Consider the following 23,214-nt stretch of genomic DNA (forward strand, 5'->3'; position numbering starts at 1 on the left):
AGCAAACTGCTCACTGAACAGATCAAATTCTCTATAAGGAGAGCTGCCTGGACCACAGCCAAATCCCACTACTAATGTTTAAGACTGCTGTAACAATTTTTTTTCAAATTTGTGAAATATATTAAGAAATAGTAGCTGAAAGTTCCTAAACATGAGAAGTATTATTAAACTTTTGAAGGACATTTTACAAATTATTTTCATTATGACCAAATGTGCAATAAGAGCTTCCTGCTTCTTCTACTAGTCAACTAATTAGAAATGTAAACGTGAATTAAAAAATAACTACCCTAATTTATCCAGAGAACAAATCAGATATTGGAGAGTATTTATGTCAAAGTGCAAAAAAATAATTCCTGATCATATTAACACATAAGGAAATAAATAAAGCTTATAAAAGTTCACCTCTGTAACGTTAATATTTTGTATTAGTTGCCTTTAGGATAGAATATTTTTTAAACCAAATAAACACAACAAACTGGAAAATATCACGCAAGAAGGCTGTACAAAAAAATTCTTAAATGACCAGTGCAGAGATTAATAATAGCTGTTTACCCTAGGAGTTGCTTCACATGGTATTTTGCAAAATGTCCAAGGAAAACAAGGCAACGTTCTGTAATATGCCACAATTTTTATTGCAACGTGGCCATTTTTGTGAGGGTGGGGTTTGATCTCAAAAAACAATGTTCCATTTAAGGCTCTTTTATACAGAAATTGCCATCATGACTGATATTCAAAGTATCTTTAGTGTCGCAAGACTTACATGGTAAACATAAAACTCCTACACTTATTCAGTAGTGTACACTCAATGGAAGACAAAAAGGCATTAGTAACAGCTATTTCTTTTAAGAAGATACACAGGTAACAGGAATGAACACTGAGGTACCAGGATAAGTTGATGACACAGTTAACTTAATTGGCATTCCTTTTGGGGTGGGGGATTAAACTCATTACAAAAAAAGTGCTTTCAATGCATAGTATTATATCTGTGCTGCCATGTCACAAAAAATAGGCTTGCCAAGGCAGGTGAGGTGTATGAATGCTCAAGCCTCACAGAACTGCAATCAAGTGCAACTATAAATAATACTGAATAAAGTTTACCATCTCACCAGTGGATAATACTTTCAAGGCATTCAATTAGCTTAACCCTTTGTAGTGTTCTAAGCTATTCACATTGACATTCACATTCATTGTACTGCTTGCTGCAAGGGAGGCATATAACCAGTTGTTTTGGCTAAAATATGACGGGAAGGCATTCCTTGGGTTCTACATAAAAGTAACAGTATTAAACAGTCTAATGGCAATCACTGATAGGCTGCTTACATGAATGATATTTCCTTCATTCATTGTGTTGGAAGGACCCAGTGGGAAGAGGAAGAAAAAAAAAAAAAAAAAAAAAACCTAATACTATTCCAATTGACTGAGCTGGAGAAATGGAAGCTCCTTAAGATCCAGATGGCACTTGACTGTCATTTTATAAGGGTTTTCCTTCAAGTGAAACTACTACGTTGCCTCCCAATTTCTCTCCAAGTGTTGAACGGTCCTTTATATCATCCAAGCCATTTACTTGCCACTCATGTTTAATACCTAAAAAGAAAAAACATTATCCTGTTACTTTATTGTAAGTAAGAGAGGGCAATTCTTCTGCACAAAATATTCAGTGTTTGTACCTGTAAATTTCTTTTTAATGGCATCTTTAGAGCTAGCATAAATCATCTTGCTTTTTAAAGGTGCACTTTCAGGAGCCCTACAGGGGGAAAAAAAATTGTTGAATCCTATTTAAAAGAAAAAGAAAGGCAAAACCGACTATGTTAATAATAATCCTTGCATTTTAAAAGTACTTTTTTCTTTTGTTTTTACACACCAGAATATAAATACTAGGTCTTCTTTCTTAGACTCTTTTGTTTCGTATGTGGCATCGTACAAAGCATATCGGCAATCATTCAGAGGTAGCAACTTCACAAAAGATGTGTAGGGGTCCTCTACAGTATCACCAATGTCACCCACCAAGATCTGCTTTGCTTCCTCTACAATTATTTGTCTTTTGTCATCGCTTAAACAGAAGAGAACTGCTTTCTTTCTTTTTTTGATCTCCTCTTGTGTAGAAGATTTCCTTACTTTCATATCATTAAAAACTTTGATGACTTCATCATTCACTGTAACTCCAGAAGCCTGAAAATAAAGAAAGAACAGTAATTTAGAACAAGTATTTTGGTTTTAGCCAAAATTACTGTTTGCCTAGAGAGGATTCACTTTAGTCTGGATATCAAAAGTTGCATCATACCATGCAAGTAGTCCAATCATATCTGCCACATTTTAAGTATCAGTATATGATGCACCTAAGGATTCTAACTCATCCTGCCCCATTCATCCTTTTTTAAAAAGGGGTTTGGATGGTGAAGTAATTGGCAAGTAGAGGGAAAGGGACAAATACAGGCTGTCCCATCCCTGAAATGTTTCCTATTTCACTGGATGATGTCAGAGCTTCAGGAGCAGCAGCAAAAATACCTTCTGTATTGTGTCAACCCAGCAGGCCTTAAAAAAACACTTTCGGATTTCAGTTAATGCTTCTACTATTTTTTTCTTTAAAGTCATCCTACCCAGGGCCCTTTCCTCATAAGGAAAGAGAATCAAGTGTGAACTCCAAACCGCCCACGGCTACAACATAATTGCCTCACAGCTCAAATGCAGACCCTTCAAAACTAACGGATCGCGTGTAAAAGCTTTTTACCGCGAGAAAGCGTGTTCAAGAGTTTTCCCACCTCCTTAATCTCCCCCTAAGGGTTCTACGACAGGCCCTCAAGACCCCCACCGAAAGCGTCCAGCAAGGGCTTTACAGCACGTACCAATCTGAGAGCGCGCGTGGGAATAAAAGTAGCAAGGGGAGGGCAAAGGCGGCGAGCGGGATGGGGGCAAAGCTCGGCGGACCCTCCCGCGCCCCCGGCCGCCGCCCGCCCGCCCGCCACACTTAGGCCCCCGACCCTCGCCCCGCGCCCGGGCCCTCCCCGCCCCCAGGAATCCGAAGAGCGGCCGGCCGGGCCTGACGGCGGGAGGGCAGGCCGGCCGGTGGAGAGAGAGCAGCGGGGCCGCAGCGCAGGAGCGCCCACCTTGGAGGCCAAAATCAGGTTAAAATGGCGGCCTCAGGCCCAGGGCCACGCGGTGCCGCGCGGGGGGCTGTGCTCGCCGCGCCCCGGCCCCCCGGCCCCCGGCCCCCCGGTCGGCGCGCCCGCCTTACCATAGCGCCCGCGGCTGAGGCTGCGGCGGCGGCTCGGGCTCCGGCGGTGTGGCGCTGCGAAGGGAAGGAGGGGCGGCCGGGAGGCGGCGAGTGCGGGGCACGCCGGGAGTGCGGCCCAAAAGGCGGCGACCGCTCGGGGGGCTGCGGCGAGGGCGGGGCGGTCACGTGGGCACGCCCCGGGCAGGCGCTCCAGCCCGCCGGCCCCCCCGCGTCCTCGGCCTGACCCCGCGTGCCCCCGCGGGCTGTGCGGCCGTGGTCCGAACCCCGGGCCCCAACGCGAAGGCCTTCGGCGCTGGGGCACCACCCGTCCCGTCCGCCGGCTCGCACGGCGGGCGTTTCCACACTGCCTCCCGAGGGCCAGGGCGCAGCTCCAGGGGTTGGGCGCGTGTGAGGCGAATGGCGCTCCAAGGTGTCTCTTTTATTCGCTTGTGGTTTCCACTGAAAGGGGCTGGATTCATACGTTGTGGGTCTTTTTGGAAAACCCCCATCAGAGATGGCGCGAATTATTTAGATCTCCTTCCATCAATTCAACGAGAATAAACACTGGGGTGGGGGGGGTTACCCTAGTTGATTGAATTACTCAGCAAAAGCAAAATGATAAACAGAGGTGGGAAATCGCTTTCTAAAAGTCTGTGGTTGGAATAATAATAATAGGGGGAAATCTGGGGTAGTAACATCCCCTGGTAATATCCTTTTATAGATTAGACTTGGTAGGAAATGGATTGCACTCTCTGCTAGTAGTCTTTTCCTCAGGAGGCCACAGCTACGACAGCTGCCATCAAATAAGTGGACCCAAGAGTAGAGTCCTCCCTCTTTGGCAACCACAACCTCTTCTAGCAAAACCCATATAACTGAGCCAAGGCTCTTTTCTAACTAAACCTTTTTTATACTTGTTACGAGTATCCATCGCATTTATCATAGAAAAAATTGGCACCGTATTCTTTGAGGAAATTTTTCATGAAGATTCAATGCTTTATGAGTGTATAATGAAAATGTTTTAAATGAAACACTTTATGTGGTTATGTTGAATAAAAGGAAGGTTTAATAAAGTATTTCATTCATCAGTGTTGGGACTAATTTATGCTACCTTTTTTCCTGAACATTTATCATTTCTACCTTTCTTCATTTGTAAAATTGGTAATATGAATTTAAAACTCTGATTAATAGTTGAACTGATTTTGTGAAGAAAACTTGCACTAAAAAAGCAGGATTGTTGAGTAACTAAAACTGTTGGAAACAAAATAGTAAGTGAGTGCAGATAAACCTTAAGGTGTACTAAGCCAGAAGTGCCGTGTAACGGCAAGAACTTCGGGCTGGGAGTTGGGAAACTGAGTATTAATCTTGGCACTGCCCCATCTCTGTAAATTCGAAGGACTTTCAATCCCTGCAGACCTTCATCTGTATTATAAGCTGTGATTATCTTTAAAGTCCTTTCCAGCTTTAAAATTCAGTTTCCTAGTATGCCAGTGTTTCTCAGGAAATGGTGTGCATATGTCCTCAGGATTAAGTAAATTTAGGGATGGAAAATCATAATGAGAAGGGTTATGCCCTAGTTTGTGTGATAAATTCTTATACCCCAAAGTTAATATATTATAAATGGAGCATGTTAGGTATGGCACAGGAAACAGACCTATTTTTTATGTCCATAGCTTGTGCTTATTTTCTTAATGGGAAGATTGACTTCGTTTATTTTTATTTTATTTTATTTTTATAAATTTATTTATTTTATTTATTTATTTTTGGCTGTGTTGGGTCTTCGTTGCTGTGTGTGGGCTTCCTCTAGTTACAGCGAGCGGGGGCTACACTTCGTTGCGGTGCGTGGGCTTCTCATTGCGGTGGCTTCTCGTTGCGGAGCACAGGATCTAGGCACACGGGCTTCAGTAGCTGTGGCACGCGAGCTCATCAGTTGTGGCGCACGGGCTTAGTTGCTCCGCAGCATGTGGGGTCATCCTGGACGAGTGCTCGAACCTGTGTCCCCTGCATTGGTAGGTGGATTCTTTACCACTGCACCACCAGGGAAGTCCCTTGACTTAGTTTAGAGACAAAAATTGAGAAGAAATTTCCCAATGTCTAAGCATGAATCTTAAGCAAGTAGAAAATAATACTTTACATTAGGTGGTACATTACAGTTTATGAAACCTTTCCCTTTCTTGATGTCTCTTGAGGCTCTGAGAGAATCATGGAGAATGAATCTCCAGGGCTCCAAACATTTGCTCTGTATGGGTATCAGGAGTTTTCCTTCTTGAACTCTTCCTCTTAGGGTCCCCCTCCCTTCTCAGCCTTGAATTTTGCAGCAAAGAGATTCTACAGGGGCTACAGCCCCAGCAGAGACCAGGTCTGGGGACACGGGGAGCTAGATTAGGTGTTAGAACCAGGTGTTTGAACCTCGCCTACCAAAGCTGGGGATTCTGAAGATGTTAATCCCCACCCCCCCAGCTGTGATATCAACCCTTCTCCAAGCCTCCCTGTCGCTCTCCCCTTCCCCAGAGTTCACAATTCCCATGTACTAGGATTCTTTTCCTGAAGATGTGTTCTCGTCTTTGCACGTATTTCATTGCCTTGTAATCACTTGTTTACGTGTTCTGCCACCCCAGTAGACTGGAAGCTCCTTCCAGGATCTGAGTCCTACTCATCTTTGGATTTCTGGAATCTGGTACATAGTAGGTGCTCAATAGATGATAAAGTAACAACTTTAAGGTGCTTTAGTGCTATAAAGAGAATAAAAAGGAAGCTCCCGAAGACTGCAAGGCCTTTCTACGTGCCCTTGTGAGGCCAGATCTTAGAACATCAGAGCCAGTAACAACTCATCACACCTGTTGTTTAAAACCAGAACTTACCGCCGCTTGGTAAAGCAACAGCATTACCAAGCATTGTTGCATGAATTTTGGCCTCTGTGTGGTGGAGGGATCTGAGTGTCAGACGTCATGTGTATCAGTTTCCTGTGGCTGCTGTAACAAATTACCACACATTTAGTGGCTTAAAACAACACAAACTTATTGTCTTACAGTTCTGGAGGTCAGATGTGAGAAATGACTCATGGGGCTAAAAGCAGCACTTCATTGCTTTTGGAGGCTCTAGGAGGAAAATCTGTTTCCTTGCCTTTTCCAGCTTCTAGAGGCTGCCCACATTCCTTGGTTTGTGGCCCCCTGAGAGCACCTCTGCTTCAGTCATCACATCTCTGATTCTCTCTCTCCTGCCTTCCTCTTTCACTGCTAAGGACCACTGAGATTACCACTGGGTAATTTAGGATAATCTCCCATCTCAACAATCATTTACTTAACCACATCCACCAAGTCCCTTTTGCTGGACTTCCCTGGTGGCGCAGTGGTTAAGAATCCACCTGCCAATGCAGGGGACACGGGATCGAGCCCTGGTCTGGGAAAATCCCACATGCCACGGAGCAACTAAGCCCATGTGCCACGATGACTGAGCCTGTGCTCTAGAGCCTGCGAGCCACAACTACTGAGCCCGCGTGCTGCAACTACTGAAGCCCGTGTGCCTAGAGCCCGTGCTCTGCAACAAGAGAAGCCACTGCAATGAGAAGCCCGCGCACCGCAACGAAGAGTAGCTCCCACTCACTGCAACCAGAGGAAACCCGTGCGCAGCAATGAAGACCCAATGCAGCCAAAAATAAATAAATACATAAATAAATTTATTTTTTAAAAAGTCCCTTTTGCTATGTAGGGTAACATATTCACAGGACAGGGACATCTTTGGGGGCCATTATTCTGCCTACCATATCACATCTGTTCTCTTTAGCAGTTTCAAGCCCAAGGACATGATTAACGGGTGGGACAGAAGGACCCTAAACAGTCCCGTACTAGAAGGCACACGTCTAAACTCTAATTTTCCATTTGCTGGACCACACATGGTTGACGGCAACAAAAAGCCATTAGGAACTAAGTGAGAGTAACCTCAAAGAGGATGGATCAGCTCTGACACAACAGTGGTGCAATCTCGGGCCATTTCCATTTAGTTAACTGCTCCAAGGCTGTTTCCTCACGTGTAAAGTGGGGCTTACGTTACCTCCTCCCTCTCAGGGTTGTGGTGAGGATCAAGTGAGATAATGTACGTAAGGCTCCTTCCAGCACAGGAAAAGGTACCCTGGGGCCATTACCATCAGTGCAGAGTGAAGGGGAGAGCATGATTTTACCAACTCACAGGCAACAGTCATGAAGCAATCCCAAGTCTCACTGGTATTGTTTTGTAAGACTCAGCTAAAGTTTTTGCTCAAGATTTCTTAGAAAATTGGAAAAGTGAATACCCGTAATGCATATTCTCCCACAAAACAGACTAGATGGAGTTTCTGTGGCATGTAAAATTTCAGAATCATTTTTCAAGTCTTAAGTAAAACAGTGAATCTGGAAGATTATGTGGATAAATTCTGTTCAAGCCCCACTCCCTGTCAAGACACATCATACTCAGCTCCCACAGCCACTTCCTGACAAAGACAAGTGTAAATGTAAAGATGCTCATCACTTCCAAATGTACTTTTCTACCCACATACCTGCTTCATCTGACATCTCTTTCCTAGCCCACGCCTGAGCGAAAAGACGGGTCAGGAGGAAAGTCATGCATTTTTCTAAATCCAAGTTTGAACTTAGAACTAGAAAATAAACATTGTGGGAGATGTGTGTCAGAGTCTGATCTCTGTGACTCACTCCACAAAACTCTTTGCGTCTTCCATGTCTCATCCTTAGTTCTTTCTAATTTAGGAAGATGATCCACAAAACTCACTGCGTCTTCCATGTCTCATCCTTAGTTCTTTCTAATTTAGGAAGATGACCTCACAATAAAGGAACTTAGCAGTCTATGTCAAGGGAAGAGGGGATGAGGTAGAGGGTAGCAGCAGTGAAATGTAGTAAGTAGTGAAATGTAATTCAAAATGGTCTCAAACTCTACATTTATAAATTCTAGTTTCAATTTATTTACTCACAAACACATTTATCAGATCCACCTATCAGTTGTTTCTGATATTAATTGAATTTGTGATAAGTAGCAACTGGATATCTAAATTATACAAACCATACAAAAATAGCATCTGAGAAAAGAAACTTGCTACTAATTTATTTAAGGTGGAGAGCCTTTGTTTAGCTTACTTTATTACAAAAGCTGTGGATTTTTATATCCCAGAAAGTCATACAGACATGAAAAATGTAACATACTAAAACTGTATGTTAACAGACATGAATAAGAGTAGGCAAGAGATCGAAAACCAAATCAAGAATGAGAAGAGTTTATTCATTTCATTCATTCATTCATTCCTTTATATCATTCACTGAGCATCTCTGCTAGGGTAAAGAATGCAAGGATAAGAATAACACAGTCCCTGCCTTGAAGAAAGTCAGTTCTGTGAGAATACATCAAGGAAGCCAGTATCTATGGGACAATACCACGCATGCTCCAGTGGGGTATGTACAGGATGCCTTGGGAGCAGAAGGAAGGCCAGCTCAGTTTGGAGCGAGTTGGGTCTTTTTTTTTTTTGGCTGTGTTGGGTTTTCGTTGCTGTGCCCGGGCTTTCTCTAGTTGCGGTGAGCGGGGGCTACTCTTAGTGAGTGTGTGGGCTTCTCATTGCTGTGGCTTCTCTTATTGCGGAGCATGGGCTCTAGGCGTGCAGGCTTCAGTAGTTGTGGCACGTGGGCTCAGTAGTTGTGGCATGCAGGCTCTAGAGTGTGGGCTCAGTAGTTGTGGCGCATGGGCTTGGTTGCTCTGCAGCATGTGGGATCTTCCCGGACCAGGGATCGAACCTGTGTCCCCTGCATTGGCAGGCGGATTCTTAACCACTGCACCACCAGGGAAGTCCCAAGAGTTGGGTCTTAAGGGGTAAGTGGAAGTTAACTAGGCAGATAGGGACAGGACATTCAAAGCAGAGGGAACCAAATGTACAAAGCCTCAGCAGTACCAGTATAAAGCACAAGAAACCCCAAGTTGCTAGCTACGACTGGAGCCTATGAGCTTGGTAGAGAATGGAGATGGAGTGGTAGGAGGTACGAGTTCTTGTGAGCTTTGTATGCAACTGTACAGTCAGAATTGTATTCTACAGGGCATAAGGGAGACAATAAATACTTTTCAAAGGTGTTTTTTTTGTGCGTGCTCTGGCCCGCCCGTCAAATGCTGCCAGGCTCACGGGCGGGGCACAGCCTGCGGGTTCGGGGAAACTTTGTCACCTTCGTCCCGGAGAAAGCAGCGTCCTGCTTGCTGGGCAGCTCGCAGGGTGGCGACCTGGCCTGCAAGGAGGAACAGGGAGCAGAGGATTACCTCACAGACCAGAGTGGCTGCTCCAGTAGTAAAGAAGCCTTCTGAGGTGTGGAGATGCACGGAGGGACTTGGTGGAGTTCTTCGGGCTGAACAGCAAATTAAAGATAACTTGCGAGAGGCCAAAGCCCAGATTCACAGCTGCATAAGTCATCACCGGGAATGCCTTCAAAGCCATGAGGTGTGGCTGTATGAACAGGTAGGTCTCATCTAGCAGCTTAAAGAGGAGATGCTTCAGCAGCAGGTCCAACAACTCCACTGGTTACTGGGCCAGTTCAATTGTCTTATTCATCAGCTGGAGTGCACCCAAAACAAAGATCTAGCCAATCAAGTCTCTGTGTGCCCGGAGAGACTGGGCAGTTGGACCCTAAAACCTGAAGCTTCGACTGTCCTGCTCTTTGAAACCGGTAATAACTGCCCTGCACCAGACAATCACCACGTTTGGGTCTCTCAAGACCCTTCAAATTCCTGAGCACCTGATGGCTCATGCTAGTTCAACAAATATTGGGCCCTTCCTGGAGAAAAGAGGCTACATCACATTGCCAGAGCAGAAGTCAGCATCCGGCACCACAGCGGTCCCTCTCAGCGAATGGCTCCCTGGAAGCAAACCTGCCAGCGGTTGCCAGGCTCCTTATATGCCCAGTACCAATCTGCAGGACTGGCTCACCCAAAAGCAGAACCTTGGAGAATAGTCAGACTTCTGCTAGAGCCTGCAATTTCTTCAGTAATGTCTGGGGCAACCTAAAGGGCTTGGAAAACTGGCTCCACAAGAGTCAGCAACAAGAAGTTTCTTTTGCTGGGAAACAAGTTACCAAAAGTGTAACAGCTATTCTACTACCAGTTCTTACTCCAGTGAAATTGAAAAGGTTGGAGATCTAGTGCTTCTTGATCAAGATGAGGTGGAGCTTTCTGATTGGCTGGTGACTCCCCAGGAATCCCATAAGCTTGAGAAGCCTGGGAATGGCAGCCGTGAAACCAGTGAGAAGTTTAAGCTCTTGTTCCAGGTGTTCCAGGAGTCCTATGGTGTGAATGATTGGCTCGTCAAGCCTGATTCCTGTACCACTTATCAGGGTAAACAGCCCAAAAGTGTGGAGATTGAGAATCTGGGCAATCTGAAGTGCCTGAATGACCACTTGGAGGCCCCTTGTCCACTCCCAGCATGATTACTGAGGATTGGCTTGTCCAGAATCATCAAGACCCATGTAAAGTAGAGGAGGTCTGCAAAGCCAATGAGCCCTGTACAAGCTTTGCAGAGTGCATGTGTGATGAAAATTTTGAGAAGGAAGCTGTGTGTAAATGGCTTCTGAAGAAAGAAGGAAAGGATAAAAGTGGTATGCCTGTGGAACAGAAACCTGAACCTGAGAAACATAAAGATTCCCTGAATATGTGGCTCTGTCCATCCAGAAGAGAGGAAACAGAACAAGCTAAGGCACCAAAGGCAATGGCTTCTTCTAGAATTGCTGATTCCTTCCAAGTCATAAGGAACAGTCCCTTGTCAGAGTGGCTCATTACCCCCCCCATGCAAAGAAGGATGTCCCAAGGAAGTGCCTCTTACAGAGGACAGAGGTGGCATACCAAAGCTTACAAGCCACTTGGCCACTTCCTGGTGTCCCTTTAACCCAGCTGACTGGGTCTTGCCAGGAAAGAAGACGGGAAATCTTAGCCAGTTATCCTTAGGAGAAGACAAATGGCTACTTCAAAAGAAGGCCAAGGGGGCTTCCCTGGTGGCGCAGTGGTTGAGAGTCCGCCTGCCAGTGCAGGGGACACGGGTTCGTTCCCCAGTCCGGGAAGATTCCACGTGCCGCGGAGCGGCTGGGCCCGTGAGCCATGGCCGCTGAGCCAGCGCGTCCGGAGCCTGTGCTCCGCAACGGGAGAGGCCACAACAGTGAGGCCCGCGTACCGGAAAAAAAAAAAAAAAGAAGGCCAAGGAAGTATTACTTAATTCGCTCCTACAGGAGGAGCACAACTTTCCCCCAGACCGTTACGGCCTCCCAGCAGTGTGTGATCTCTTTGCCTGTATGCAGCTTAAAGTTGATAAAGAAAAATGGTTGTATTGAACTCCTCTACAGATATGAAGGAATGGAGTACTAGAGTCAAGCCAATTTTCTGCAGATTATCACAAATCCATGAGCTGAGTGGCTGCAGCTTGCCAAATCATTGCATTTCTGGGTCTGATGTAGTTCCTTTTCTGCCTAATTTTGAACAAGTGAAGAGACATAATAAGTCATCAAATTATGAGTTACTGTGTAAAAGAAAAAGGCTGTTTGTTGACGCTGAGGTGATTCAGTTTCTTCTAACAGAAGCATTAATTCACCCCTACACTAGAAACACAGCATCGTAGTGGGTAGGTCTTTTTCATAAGCCTCCATGGCTCCTTAGTTTGGGTTGTTGTTAGAAGTACATTAAAGCACTGTAGTTTTAAAAATGAAATAGTTCTATAATCAAGGTGTGTTGATGTATTCTAATACTAGTAAACTTACCTAACGTTTTGATTGCCCTTCTTTGGATGCTTCCCTTGTTGTGGGTTTTCTTCCATTAACGGTGAATTCTTCTGTTTAATTAATATAATTTAATATCTTTTAATATAATATAATATATTTCACACAAATAATTAACCTTGACAGTATAGTGGTTTTTTCTTACCAAAACATGTATTAACAATCTTGGCAATTTTTGACATTAATTACAAAACATTTTAGCTTACATGCCAGATTCTACATTATTTTTCTTTTTTTGAAACAAACTCAGCTATTGCAAGTTTCATCTTAATTCCCGTCTCTAAACGTTATTATTTTTTGTTTTTGTTTTTTGTTTTTGCGGTATGCGGGCCTCTCACTGCTGTGGCCTCCCCCGTTGCAGAGCACAGGCTCCGGACGCGCAGGCCCAGCGGCCATGGCTCACGGGCCCAGCTGCTCCGCGGCATATGGGATCCTCCCAGACCGGGGCACGAACCCGTATCCCCTGCATCGGCAGGCGGACTCTCAACCACTGCGCCACCAGGGAGGCCCATCTAAACGTTATTATTTAAGTACCTAGATAGCTCTTTCAGAAGGGCTCCATATTGCTTGAAGACTATATTCAGGGTAATCCTAGCCTCTTTCAAAATATTCTGAAGAACTACAGGCAGAAGAGCCCCAGTGCCGACTAATCAAAGAGCAAAAGGCAAGACATGTTGGAAATGTAGTACTTGAATTATTCACTATCCTAGGTGTTACTGGTGCATCCTGTGTAAATGGAAGCTGAACTGGACACCTGGTGCTTTTAACTAGGCATAAATTAAATGCCCTCTCACTGCAAGCATAGCATACCTATACCTTATAATGCAGTGACATTTTAGTGAATAGGCTGTTTTGAACACTGTGCCTTGGGGTGTTTATTGAAGCTTTATGAAGACTATTGATGTTTCCTTAGTATCCTTAAAGTTATGTCCGTGCTTTAAAAAGTTTCTCTGTAGGAGAGAAATGGTATTTATATCATGTTTTAAAATTCTGTAAGATGAGACAGCTTAGTTGCTTTCCAGGCTTTTAAACTATCAAGCCGCTCAACTTGCCTATATGTTATTGGAAATACTTTAAAAGTTTGTGATGTGGTCATCTAGAAAGCCCTTTTGGGGAAACTTCACAGTCCCAGTGTCATTGCCATACAACTTCCTTAGAATTTTTGAACCACAGCTGAAACGAGCCTATTATTTTTTAGTTCCCCCAGATAACCATTTAGAACTTTAAAACTAAAGGTGGTGGGTAAAAACTTAAGGAGCCTTTCCATTATCTTAGGTTGCAGGAAACTTTGTAGTTTTTGAGGTTTAACACACTGTGTATCACTAAATTAACATTAATCACTATGCTAATGAGTATGTAAAACACTGTTTTGCGTTGATGCATTTTGTACCTCCCTCCATTAAAAGCATAACAGCCAAAAAAAAGTGTTTTTTTAATAACAGCTATGTTGAGATATTGTTCACATACCATAAAATTCATCGTTTTAAAGTGCACCATTCAATGTTTTTGAGTATATTCACAGTTGTGCAACCATCACCACAATCTAGTTTTAGAACATTTTAATCACCCCCCAAAAGAAAACCCCATATCCATTAGCAGTCCCTCCACATCCCCTCCTCCCCTCAGTCCCTGGCAACTACTAATCTAGATTTTTGTAGATTTTCCTGTTGTGAACATTTCAGACGAATGGAATCATATGTAGTCCTTTGTGGCTGACTTCTTTCACTTAGCATAATGTTTTCAAGGTTCATCCATGTTGTAGTATATGTCAGTAATTCATTCTTTTTTATGGTCAAATAATATTCTGTTGCCTGGATATACCACATTTGCTTTATCCATTCATCAGTTGATGGGCATTTCCGTTGTTTGCACTTTTTGGCTATTGTGAATATTGCTACCATGAACATCTGTGTACAAATTTTTGTGTGAACATATATTTTCATTTCTTTGGGATATACGCCTAGGAGTGGAATTACTGGGTCATATGGTAACTTCATTTTTAACCATCTGTCAAACGTTTCCAAAGTGGACACACCATTTTACAATCTCACCCACAATGTACAAGGGTTCCAATTTCTCTATATCCTTACCAACACTTGCTATTGTTTGTCTTTTTTATTTTAGCCATCCCTGTGAGTGTGAAGTGGTATCTTCTTGTGGTTTTGATGTGGATTACCCTAACGGTTAATGTTGAGCATCTTTTCATGTGCTTATTGGCCATTTGTACACCTTCTTTGGAGAAGTGTCTATTAATATCCTTAGTCCATTTTTTTCATTGTTATTTGTCTTTTTATTGAGTTGTAAGAGATTTTTAAAATGTATTCTGGATATGTCCCTTATTAGACATATAATTTGCAGAAACATTCTCCCATTCTGTGGATTGTGGGCTGTCTTTTCACTTTCCTAATGGTATCCTTTTTTTAGGTTGAAGTATAGTTGATATAGAATATTATATTTCTTAATGGTGTCCTTTGAAGCTGAAAACTGAAATTTTGATAAAGTCAAGTTTATCTAGTTTTTCTTCTGCTGCTTGTACTTTTGATGTTATAAGAAACCATTGCCTAATCTAGGTTTATAAAGTTTACTCCCATGCTTTTTGTTTTTTGTTTTTTCTAAGAATTTTACAGTTCCAGCTTCACAGATAGGTCTATGATCTATTTTGAGTTAATTTTTTAGTATGTCAGCATAGGGGTCCAACTTCATTCTTTTGCATGTGGATATCCAGTTGTCTAAGAACGATTTGCTGAAAAGATTATTCTTTCCCTTAAATTTGTTTTTTAAATGCTGTTATAGGTATGCTGGCAATGACATTCTAAAATGCTATTAACTCTCAGATTTATGATTGCTTGCTGACGAATTAAATTGACAACGAGAAAGGAATTTCTCTTGTATTTCACAACTAGATTACTTGTGCGTCTGAAAATTAATTTCTCAATAAGCATGTCAGGAATGTAGTTTTGTTTTCTAAGTATTGAATTTCTACTGTGCGCCAGAAAATGTGCTTGGCGCTGAGTATAAAATGAACAAAACAGACACAGTCCCTGCCTTCATGGATCCTGTAGTCTAGTGAGAAATTAACAGGGGGTCCTGATATAGTTTAGGGAAATTGAGGAAGGTTTCTCTGGTTGAAGAGTCCCCCGAAAAAACAACAGCATGAAAAGAAGACTGAGCAAGGAAGGAGCTTGACCTTTGGGGGAAAATAAAAGGCCGCTGGAGCTACAATGTTCCAGACAAGGAGAGAGATACAAGATGAGGCTGAATAAGTGGTCAGGGCCGGTGAATGGAGGACCTGTAAATCATTTCCCAAACCGTCCGTGAAGGCTCCCTGGGGTCCCAGCAAACTCTCAGGGGCGCCGCGTTTGCTTAGAATTTTAAGGGGAACGTAGCGCCATCTGTCGGACACAAAGGGAACTACTCAATCGTGCTGGTTTACACTTCAATTTCAGATGCCTCTACATTCCATCCGAGGGGTTCTCCGCAGTTGATGTGATAAAAAGCAAGTTCCTCGGGGAAATCATTGTGGAGCTGGAAATGAGGGTGATTGTGTCCAACCCGATTCCAAGGTTTGAGAACTTAAGCAGTGCCCAGCAGGTGCAAAGCTGCTAAGACATAAATATTGTTTGGACCTAATTACTTAATAAACAGAACTGGTAGGTATTTCTTCTGGCCCACGAATGCCCTGAAAAAACTATTATGATATTAAGGCCACCGTGAACGGAGAAAAGTTGGGAACCTCTACTGTTAAGGATTTTGGGGCTTTATTCCAAGTGTTACAGGCAGTTATTAAAAGGTTTGAAACACGGAGAGTGACATGGAGGCTTTAATTTTTTCTAGTAAAGTGATATTTTAAAAATCTAGACATTTTACCTAAAGTGATTTTGCTTTCAATTACTTGTTCAATTATAAAAATGTCTTAGGTTTAAACTCTAATTAAGGACTCCAACGTTTTCCTCTCTAACAGACACTTTTGCCCCAAGGTGAGAGACCAATCAAGAACCCAAGCAGAGGTGGGCTTCCTTCACTGGCTTAAAATTGTTCCTCCCTCCACAAACTGTCCACAAAAAGGAGAGAAGGGGCAGGACCCACTACTCTGATGGCTCTTGGTTCACTTCATGTTGGAAAGGATGGAACAGAATTTTAAACATAGATTAGGCCTGGAAACCTGCCTCCTTTTTAAGTTGCTTGAAATTTGTATCCTCTCAAGTGGGTTTGACAATTGTAGCAGAGATTGCTGGTCCTACCAGTGTCCACTGGCCCCCTTCTACTTTAGTAAAAAGAGCATCAGTCTCCATTTTATTTGGAGTTATGCCCCCCTCCCCACCTAACAGACTGAATTTTCCAGCCTCTTTTGACTAGGAGATGTGGCCATGTGACCAATTCAACTGACGATATGTGACCTTCCCAGAAGGCTGCTTAAAAGGAGCTGAGTTAGCTGGAAGGTGTATTCTCTTTGCCCTTCTGCCCTTTCTTCTTTTGGCTTGTGGCACAGATTTGGTGGTTGGAGTACTACCAGCCCTCTTGGACCATGAGATGACCTTGAGAATGAAAGCCAGTTGCTAGGGTGATGGAGCAGAAAGATAGGGGGAGCCTGTGTCTCTGATAACTGTGGAGCTACCATACTAGTCCTGGATAGCCTTCCTCTGGACTTATATATGTTAACCTAAAACAAATAGATATTTCTCCAGCAAAGATGGGTTTATTCAGGATCAGCACAGAATTGCAGTTCAGGGTCTGCAACCATGGCGAGCCACATGCAGTTCCTCTCAGGGCAAGGGAAGGAGAATGCTTTTTATTTTTATTTATTTATTTTTTGGCCACGTTGTGCAGCTTTCTGGATCTTAGTTTTCCAACTAAGGGATTGAACCCCGGGCCACAGCAGTAAAAGCTCAGAGTCCTGACTATTGGACCACCAGGGAACTCCCTGGAAATGCATTTTATATGAAAGGAAGTGGGCGGACTATAGTAAACAAAGGGTCTGTGGTTTTTCATTGGTTGGGTCCTTGCCGGGAAAGAAAAGTCTTTCTTCTTCCTCTGGGGGCTCTGCTAACCTTGTAGGGCATGAGAGCTCCCCCTTTTGGTCTCCCAACTTTATTTAATTGAGGTTTCTGTTGATTTATTTTTTATATACATATTTGACAGAGAAATTTCTGTCTTATTCAAGTCGCTGTTACTTGGCCTGGACTGTTTTTTGTTTTATGCCACAAAATCTATCCTAATAGTCCTCATGTATGATTACCCCAAATAAGGTCGCAGCCATTGAACGCTTTCCCCAAGGTGGGGATTGCCAGTTTCACAGATGGGTTTTATTCAGTATCAAAGAATATTTTTTTCCTCTGGAAACTATTTCAGCCCCAACTTTATTCTCAATATTTTTAGCCAGTGCCCTCCTTTGTCATTATTTAGGCAGTGCCCTCCTTTGTCATTATTTAGGCAGGAGAGAGAGAGAGAGAGAGAGAGAGAGAGAGAGAGAGAGAGAGAGGGAAAGAAAGAGAAAATCCTTCTCCATCTTGATATAAAAATATTTTCTTATATATTCTTCAAATAATTTTGAAGTTTTGTTTTTTGCATTTAGGCTTCTAATTTAGTGACTCTGAAGGAACATCATAGAAGAGCCCCAGAGAACAGGCTTTTATTGGGCTATCCAAAATGCTCAAGAGGAATGCTTGTGTGGTTGGCTGGGTCTTTTGACAATCTTTGTCCTTGGAAACCCCTTTCCAAACCAATGAGAACAGTTTGTCTTGGCTGTGTAGAAACATACTTTTTGACCCAAATTTGAAAAATCCCTATGAAATAGGAATAACCAAAGGAAGTACTTGAAATTATTAAAAGATTTTTAAAACGCTTGATCTCTTTTTGACCATTTATCCTTTTTCGGCAGTAGCTCAGAATATTTTTTAAAATGTAATGATTGCATTATTTTTCTACGTAAGATGATTTTGCTAAAGCCTTCATCTCAAAAGTTTGCTCTTCAAGATTCTGCCCCTGGAATTCCTACCTTCAAACATGCCCATTTAGAGAGACAAAGAGCTCTTGTTATGATTGGGGTGGGGAGAGTGGAAGATGTTTTTTGAATCTAGTAGGAAAGAGTTCAAGCTCAGAGTCTTTGATCTGCTGGGATTTCTAACACATGTGAACCCTCAACACACTTTCTCTAATTCTACCAGATGTAGCCAAGTTGTTCAGAGAGAGTCCATCAACTCATAAGTTGCTTTAGTTACAGATCTCTTGCTTTATATTATACAGGATGGATTTCCAGATGTTCTTTTGATTTGTAGTTTGCTCATTTCCCTCCAAGAAATTGTCAAGAAATGGTCTGGACTGGTGGACCCTTTATCTTTGTTTGCCCTAAGAGCTGGCATTGTTAGGGCACTTGGTAAGTTAAATACAGTATTTTGCAGACTCTGACACTGTTATTGTTTAGACTTTAGAGAGAAAAAGAGCCGAGTTGAAAATGGAAGAAGAGTATTAGGAAAGAAGCAGATGGCTTGAAAAAAAATTTGTTTTCTTCCTCTGAAATAAAATGAGACTGCCCAGCCTTACTGAGATCCAGGAGATCTCAGGATGAAGTTAAATATGCTGTCGTAATACGACCCAGCACACATCTCTTGGCTTTCTTTCCTGCAAATTTAACAGCCGTGCTATTTTACTGAGTATCCACTATGTGCCTGGCACTTTATTGGCCCAACTCTTTCTACAGAAAGGCTTGACCGACTCATTACTAACTCTAATGGTAAACTAAGCAGAGAATTCAGTGATAGTCCTTGAAGCAGACATAAAAGTGTTCAGAGGTACATTCTGGTTGTATCTGTTTATCTGTCCTTTCAGTTAAGAATAGATACTCGAGGGCTTCCCTGGTGGCGCAGTGGTTGAGACTCCGCCTGCCGATGCAGGGGACGTGGGTTCGTGCCCCAGTCCGGAAGGATCCCATGTGCTGTGGAGCGGCTGGGCCCGTGAACCATGGCTGCTGAGACTGCGCGTCTGGAGCCTGTGCTCCACAAGGGAAGAGGCCACAACAGTGAGAGGCCTGCGTACCGCAAAAAAAAAAAAAAAAACAAACAAACAAACTAAGAATAGATACTTGAAACTTAGGAGACATTCTCATTTCTACCAGTTCTCAACTTTTAATAACCCAAAATATGCACCATTATAAAATGAGATAGAGAACATTGAATACTCGACTGTCTCTGCAGCTTCCATTTTGCCCTGAGAGAGGCAAAAATACTTCATGGATGAGCTTACGTCACTGGCATATTTCTCAACATTTGATCCATAGACTAGCATCAGCATCCAAGAACTTTGAAAGTGTTAGTCTTTTGCTACCACAATGTTACAGACTGAATCATTCTGAATCATATTGCTTTTTTAACCCTTCAAATGGAAATTTGCAAGCTTCGGATGAACATAGAAGAATAACAGAGATGGAATAGTTGAATAAAGTTCAGGAGTAGGGTAGAATCTGAAACAACGAGAAAATGACTGTAGGGGTAGTTCCATCCATTTGTTTATTTACACTGAAAATTCTTCCAGAAAAAAAAAGTTTAAAGTTGCTTAAAAGACACCGGGTTGAGCTATCAGTATATTACATTTTAATTTTCAAAAGGGCACAGGGATGGTAAAACAATAAAGTTTAGCCTTAAGTTTCCTGGTGGTCAAGGCAAAAGGGAAAGTCCTTGAGTTAAATAGCTCTAATTAGCTAAGAAGAAGCATAAAGTTTGTAAGGAGAAAGTTTTTTTCTGGGACTAAATTCTAAGAGGAATTTGTTTAAATAAAAAAATTAAAAGTTGAATAATATATGTGAGGAGTTTTTGCATGCTTTTTTTCTCATTTAATTCTTACAAAAGAACTGTGAAGCATAGTGCGTCATCTTCGTCTTACAGATGAGGAAACTGAGGATCAGAGCAGTTATACTGACTGGACACAGCTGGGTTTTGAACCCTGATATAGCTGAATTGAAAGCCTACACTATGCACCACACTGCCTCTCAGTGGCCACTCATGTATATTGTGTAGTTTTGGACTGTGAGTTCATTTTCAGTGGGGCTTTATCTGTGGCAATATTCTGCAGCCTGGGTTGAGTCATAGTCCATCCATAATAGTTTTGCATTTGTTTCTGTAGGCACTTCAGGTATGACTAGTCCCCAAGGGCTTCTTTTTCTAGGATCTTGAGGTGAGACCTTAGATTATTTTTATTATTATTATTTTTTTTTTGCGGTACACGGGCCTCTTACTGTTGTGGCCTCTCCCGTTGTGGAGCACAGGCTCCAGATGCGCAGGCTCAGCGGCCATGGCTCACAGGCCCAGCCGCTCCGCGGCATGTGGGATCTTCCTGGACCGGGGCACGAACCCGTGTCCCCTGCATCGGCAGGCGGACTCTCAACCACTTCACCGTCAGGGAAGCCCCTTTTTCCACCCTTTTAACTTTCAAGCTACCTATACAGTTAAATTTGAAGTGAGTTTCTCGTAGACAGCATATAGTTAGGTCATGTTTCTTAATCCATTTTGCCAATTATTAATTAATAGTCTATTTGAGCACTTTTAGGTTTACAGAAAAATAGAGCAGGGAGTACAATGTTCTCATATATTTCCTAACCTCAGTTTTGTGTATTAGTATTATCTTCCATTAGTGTGGTATATTTGTTATAATTGATAAGTCAATATTGATACGCTATTTATTATTAACTGAAGTCCATAGTTTACATTAGGATTCACTCTTTGTGTTGTGTGTTGTATGTTGTATGGGTTTTAACAAATCTATAATGACATGTAGCCACCATTATAGTATCATACAGATTAGTTTCACTGCCCTAAAAATCCCGTTCACAGCAAAATTGAGTGGAAGATTCAGAGATTCCCCATATACCCACTATCCCCAATACATGCATATCCTCCCAAATTATCAACATACCTCACCAGAGTTGTGCATTTGTTACTACTGATGAACCCACATTGACACATTATTATCACCCAAAGTCCATAATTTATATTAGGGTTCATTCTTGGTGTACATTCTATGGGTTTGGACAAATATATAATGACATATATGCACCATTATAGTATCATACAGAGTAGTTTCCCTGCCCCTTAAACCTCCTGTGCTCCACCTATTCATCCCACCCTTCTCCCTAACCTCTGGCAACCCCTGATCCTTTTACTATCTCAGTAGGTTTGCTTTTTCCAGAATGTCATATAGTTGGAATCATACAGTACGTAACTTTTTCAGATTGGCTTCTTTCACTTAGTAATATGCATTTAAGGTTCTTCCGTGTCTTTTGACGCTTTGATAGCTCATTTCTTCTTAGCATTGAATATTTAGCATTTATCTATTTGTACCACGGTTTATTTATCCATTCACCTACTGAAGGACATCTTGGTTGCATCCAGGTTTTGCAATTATGAATAAAGCTGCTAATAAACACTTGTATACAGATCTTTGTGTGGACATAAGTTTTAAGTTTTCAATTTCTTTGGGTAAATAACAAGGAGTGTAGTTGCTGGACATGTTTTATAAGAAACTGCCAAACTTTCTTCCAAGGTGGCTGTACCATTTTGCATTCCCACCAGCAATGAACGAGAGTTCCTGTTACCCCATATCCTCCCCAGCATTTGGTGTTGTCATTGCTCTAGATTGTGGCCATTCTAATAGGTCTATAGTGGTGTCTCGTTGTTCAATATGCATTTCCCCGATATATGATGTGGGGCATCTCTTTATATGCTCATCTACCATCTATATATCTTCTTTGTTGTCTTAAGGTCTTTAGTACATCTTTAAATTGGGTTGTTCATTTTCCTATTGTTTTGTTTTAAAGAGTTCTTTGTATACTTTGGATAATAGTTGTCCAAAAATGTCCATGTCCTAATCCCTGGAATCCCTGTGAATATGTTACTTACATGGCAAAAGAGACTTTAAAATGTGATTAATCTAAGGACTTTGAATGGGGGAATTATCCTAAATTGTCTGGGTGGGTGTAATCTAATTACACGGGTCCTTAAAATCCGAGAACCTTTGCTGGCAGTGGTCAAGGAAGATGTGACAATGAAGAAAGACACAGAGAAATGTAATGTTGGTAGCTTTGAAGACGGAGGAAGGGGGCCATGAGCCAAGGAATGTGGGTGACCTCATGCAAACAGAGCCTTCAGAGCCTCCAGAAAGGAAAGCAGCCCTCTGGAAACTTTATTTTAGCCCCGTGAGACTCCTGTCAGACTTCTAGAACTAAATTTGCATTGTCTAAGCTGCTAAATTGGTGGTAATTTGTTAAAATATCAGTAGAAATCTAGTACACTGAAACTTTCTATTTTTTCATCTGTTTCAAGTGTGTTTATAATTGCTTATGAAGCATTTTTATCATGACTGCTTTAAAATCTCCATCAAATAATTCTAACAGGTTACCTTGGTGTTGCCTTTTTTTTTTTCTCCTTCAGTTTGAGCTCTTCCTGGCTCTTGGTATGAATAATTTTTGATTGCATCATGGACATTTTTGCATTATGAGACTCTGGATCTTATTTAAACCGTTTGTCAGTAGCTGGCTTTCTCTGACCCCACTGACAGGAGAAGCTGGGGCTGAACCTTGTGACTGCCAGATGCAGGCAGAAGTCAGTTTTCCACTCAGCTTGTGTTGACACCAGAAAGGGGGTGCTCCTCATTAGTGCCGGGCGAGGTCTGCCCCCTCACCAGGTCTCCACTGACACTGTGTGGGGAGAGAGGGATACCTCATCACTGGCTGGTGGGGATGAATGTCCAGGATCTCTACTTGGTCTTCTGCGACACCATCTCAGTGGGCGGTATTGGGCACTTCATTTTATCCTTCTGAGGGTGGAGGTCTAGGCTCCCCACTTTGTCTTTGCTGGTGTGGTTGGGGTTAAGGCCAGTTTCTTCTGCAGCTGGCATAGAGTGGTTATTGTTTGCATGCTTTGTCTTGTTAGACTGCTCTTTCCTGATTCTTTGGCTAGAGAAGGATTTGGTTGAGGCTGGCTTTTTCGCTCATGCCATCTGGAATTTCTGATTGCTGGCTTCTTCCGCACTGTCTGGATACATGCATGAGTCAAAAAGGAAACCCAGGGGACTTCCCTGGTGGTGCAGTGGTTAAGAATCCACCTGCCAATGCAGGGGACACGGGTTCGAGCCCTGGTCCGGGAAGATCCCACATGCCGTGGAGCAACTAAGCCCAAGCACCACAACTACTGAGCCTGCGCTCTAGAGCCTGCGAGCCACAACACTGAAGTCTGCGTGTCA

At 42.6% G+C, this 23,214-nt stretch overlaps 1 protein-coding gene and 1 pseudogene across 2 annotated transcripts; one reads left to right on the plus strand and one right to left on the minus strand.

Moving 5' to 3' along the window:
• Window positions 1-608: 608 nt before the first annotated feature.
• On the minus strand, window positions 609-3,519 carry CFL2 (cofilin 2). The gene is made up of 4 exons (XM_082619447.1): window positions 3,233-3,519; window positions 1,862-2,169; window positions 1,668-1,744; window positions 609-1,584 (listed from the first exon to the last, which is right to left on the minus strand). The coding sequence occupies exons 1-4, from the start codon at window positions 3,233-3,235 to the stop codon at window positions 1,472-1,474; spliced, it is 501 nt and encodes a 166-aa protein (XP_082475573.1). The 5' UTR covers window positions 3,236-3,519; the 3' UTR covers window positions 609-1,471.
• Window positions 3,520-9,343: 5,824 nt separating this feature from the next.
• LOC309802903 (nuclear receptor coactivator 4-like) lies at window positions 9,344-11,632 on the plus strand (annotated as a pseudogene). The gene is made up of 2 exons: window positions 9,344-11,193; window positions 11,410-11,632. The product of its transcript is annotated as a nuclear receptor coactivator 4-like (transcript).
• The last annotated feature ends 11,582 nt before the right edge of the window (window positions 11,633-23,214 follow it).

Source organism: Mesoplodon mirus, assembly GCF_964341445.2.
Source record: "Mesoplodon mirus genome assembly, chromosome: 4".
Classification (NCBI taxonomy): Eukaryota; Metazoa; Chordata; class Mammalia; order Artiodactyla; family Ziphiidae; genus Mesoplodon; species Mesoplodon mirus.